Source organism: Cyprinodon variegatus, unplaced genomic scaffold (assembly GCF_000732505.1).
Source record: "Cyprinodon variegatus isolate N-32 unplaced genomic scaffold, C_variegatus-1.0 Scaffold1541, whole genome shotgun sequence".
Classification (NCBI taxonomy): domain Eukaryota; kingdom Metazoa; phylum Chordata; class Actinopteri; order Cyprinodontiformes; family Cyprinodontidae; genus Cyprinodon; species Cyprinodon variegatus.
In genome coordinates this window covers 101,865-103,157 of record NW_015151994.1, presented here as the reverse complement: position 1 = coordinate 103,157, position 1,293 = coordinate 101,865, and the positions used below count along the sequence as shown (strand labels likewise).

At 43.1% G+C, this 1,293-nt stretch overlaps 1 protein-coding gene across 2 annotated transcripts in view; it reads left to right on the top strand.

Annotated features, from left to right (window-relative positions):
• The window catches only part of gtf2h4 (general transcription factor IIH subunit 4), a 23,555-nt gene that overhangs the window by 2,733 nt on the left and 19,529 nt on the right, over positions 1-1,293 (top strand). For both annotated transcript variants that reach the window (XM_015403679.1, XM_015403680.1), the window contains exon 4: positions 197-328. In XM_015403679.1, the coding sequence (XP_015259165.1) occupies positions 197-328 (132 nt within the window). The remainder of the gene's footprint in view (positions 1-196; positions 329-1,293) is intronic.

The window sequence follows — 1,293 nt, the reverse complement described above, 5'->3', positions numbered from 1 at the left end:
GGCCTGTGAGGCGATATTTTCTCTCCAGTTTCCTGGAATTTTGCTTCACCAGCACTCTGTTGGAAGTTTTACTAAAATACATGTTTAATTTGCAGCTTTTCTTTCCCATCCTGAGCAGAACGAAGATGATTGTCTGTTTCTTGCTGGTTCTGGTTAAAATGATCGCCTGTGTTTCTTTTTCGCTCTGTTCCTGCAGGGATCATGATGACTGTGTCTCAGTGTTGACCGGCCTTCGCCTTTGGCACAGTCAGCACCTTCAAGGAGGGCTTCAGGGGTACATTTTAAATCCAGTGTTCAAAGAAAACCTAGGAACCGCACTGCTGGGAGGGTAAGTCTGCTTTCAGAAATGCATTTAGATTTCTCCATCCTGGTTCTTTTTCCAGAACTGAAGTTTAGTTGATGTTGTGCATCAATCACCTCATGTTTGGCTACAGTTTGACACAATGGGCCTGACTCAGCAACAGGTATTATTGTTATATTGCATGGTGCCATATCCCACCGTTAATGCTTCTTTGTTTTCATATCCTACTTTATACATACAGTGAGGAGAATAAGTATTTGAACACAAAGTTCTCCCAATTGTCAGGTGTTCATATGCTTATTTGCTGCTGTATCATACAAATATATCATATCACATCATTTAATTGTGATTTCTGGATTATTATTTTTTATTTTTTTATTCTGGATATGCACCTACAATGACATTTCAGACCCCTCCATGATTTCTAAGTGGGAGAACTTGCAAAATGATTCCAGACATTAGCCCCATTAACACTACCCTCTGAAACCGATCCGTGCCGAGCTCAGGTCTTTATGACAATTTCCACGCCACGCTAGTACGGTTCCTCGCCTCCTAATGACGCTCTATGGTGCTGCTGCTCTCTAGAGGTAAACAAACCAACATGGACCGTAACATTCAGAAAGTTTGCAGAGAGTCAGGCGGAGAAGGCAACCTTTGATGAATTTACTCGACAGAGTCGGCTTTTGGGAAGTGGATACGACAAACGATAGTCTAATCAGGGCTTCCAGACGCAGGAAACAACGACAGACGCTGAGGTTCATCACCCTGCTAAGCAGAATCATCACTGGAAATCGTGCAGCCCGGTAGTGAAGCTAGGATTTTTATGAATGTCTGAAATTTCCTGATTACAGAAGCTGACGGTAAGGAGATGAGGCGGTCTGCTCATGCGCTCTTTTACTCCATTTACTCTACCCTCGAAAAACCATGCCGAGACCGGTCCGAGCTCAGTAACTGAGATAACTTATCGTGTGTAAATGGAAAGCAAACTGAAC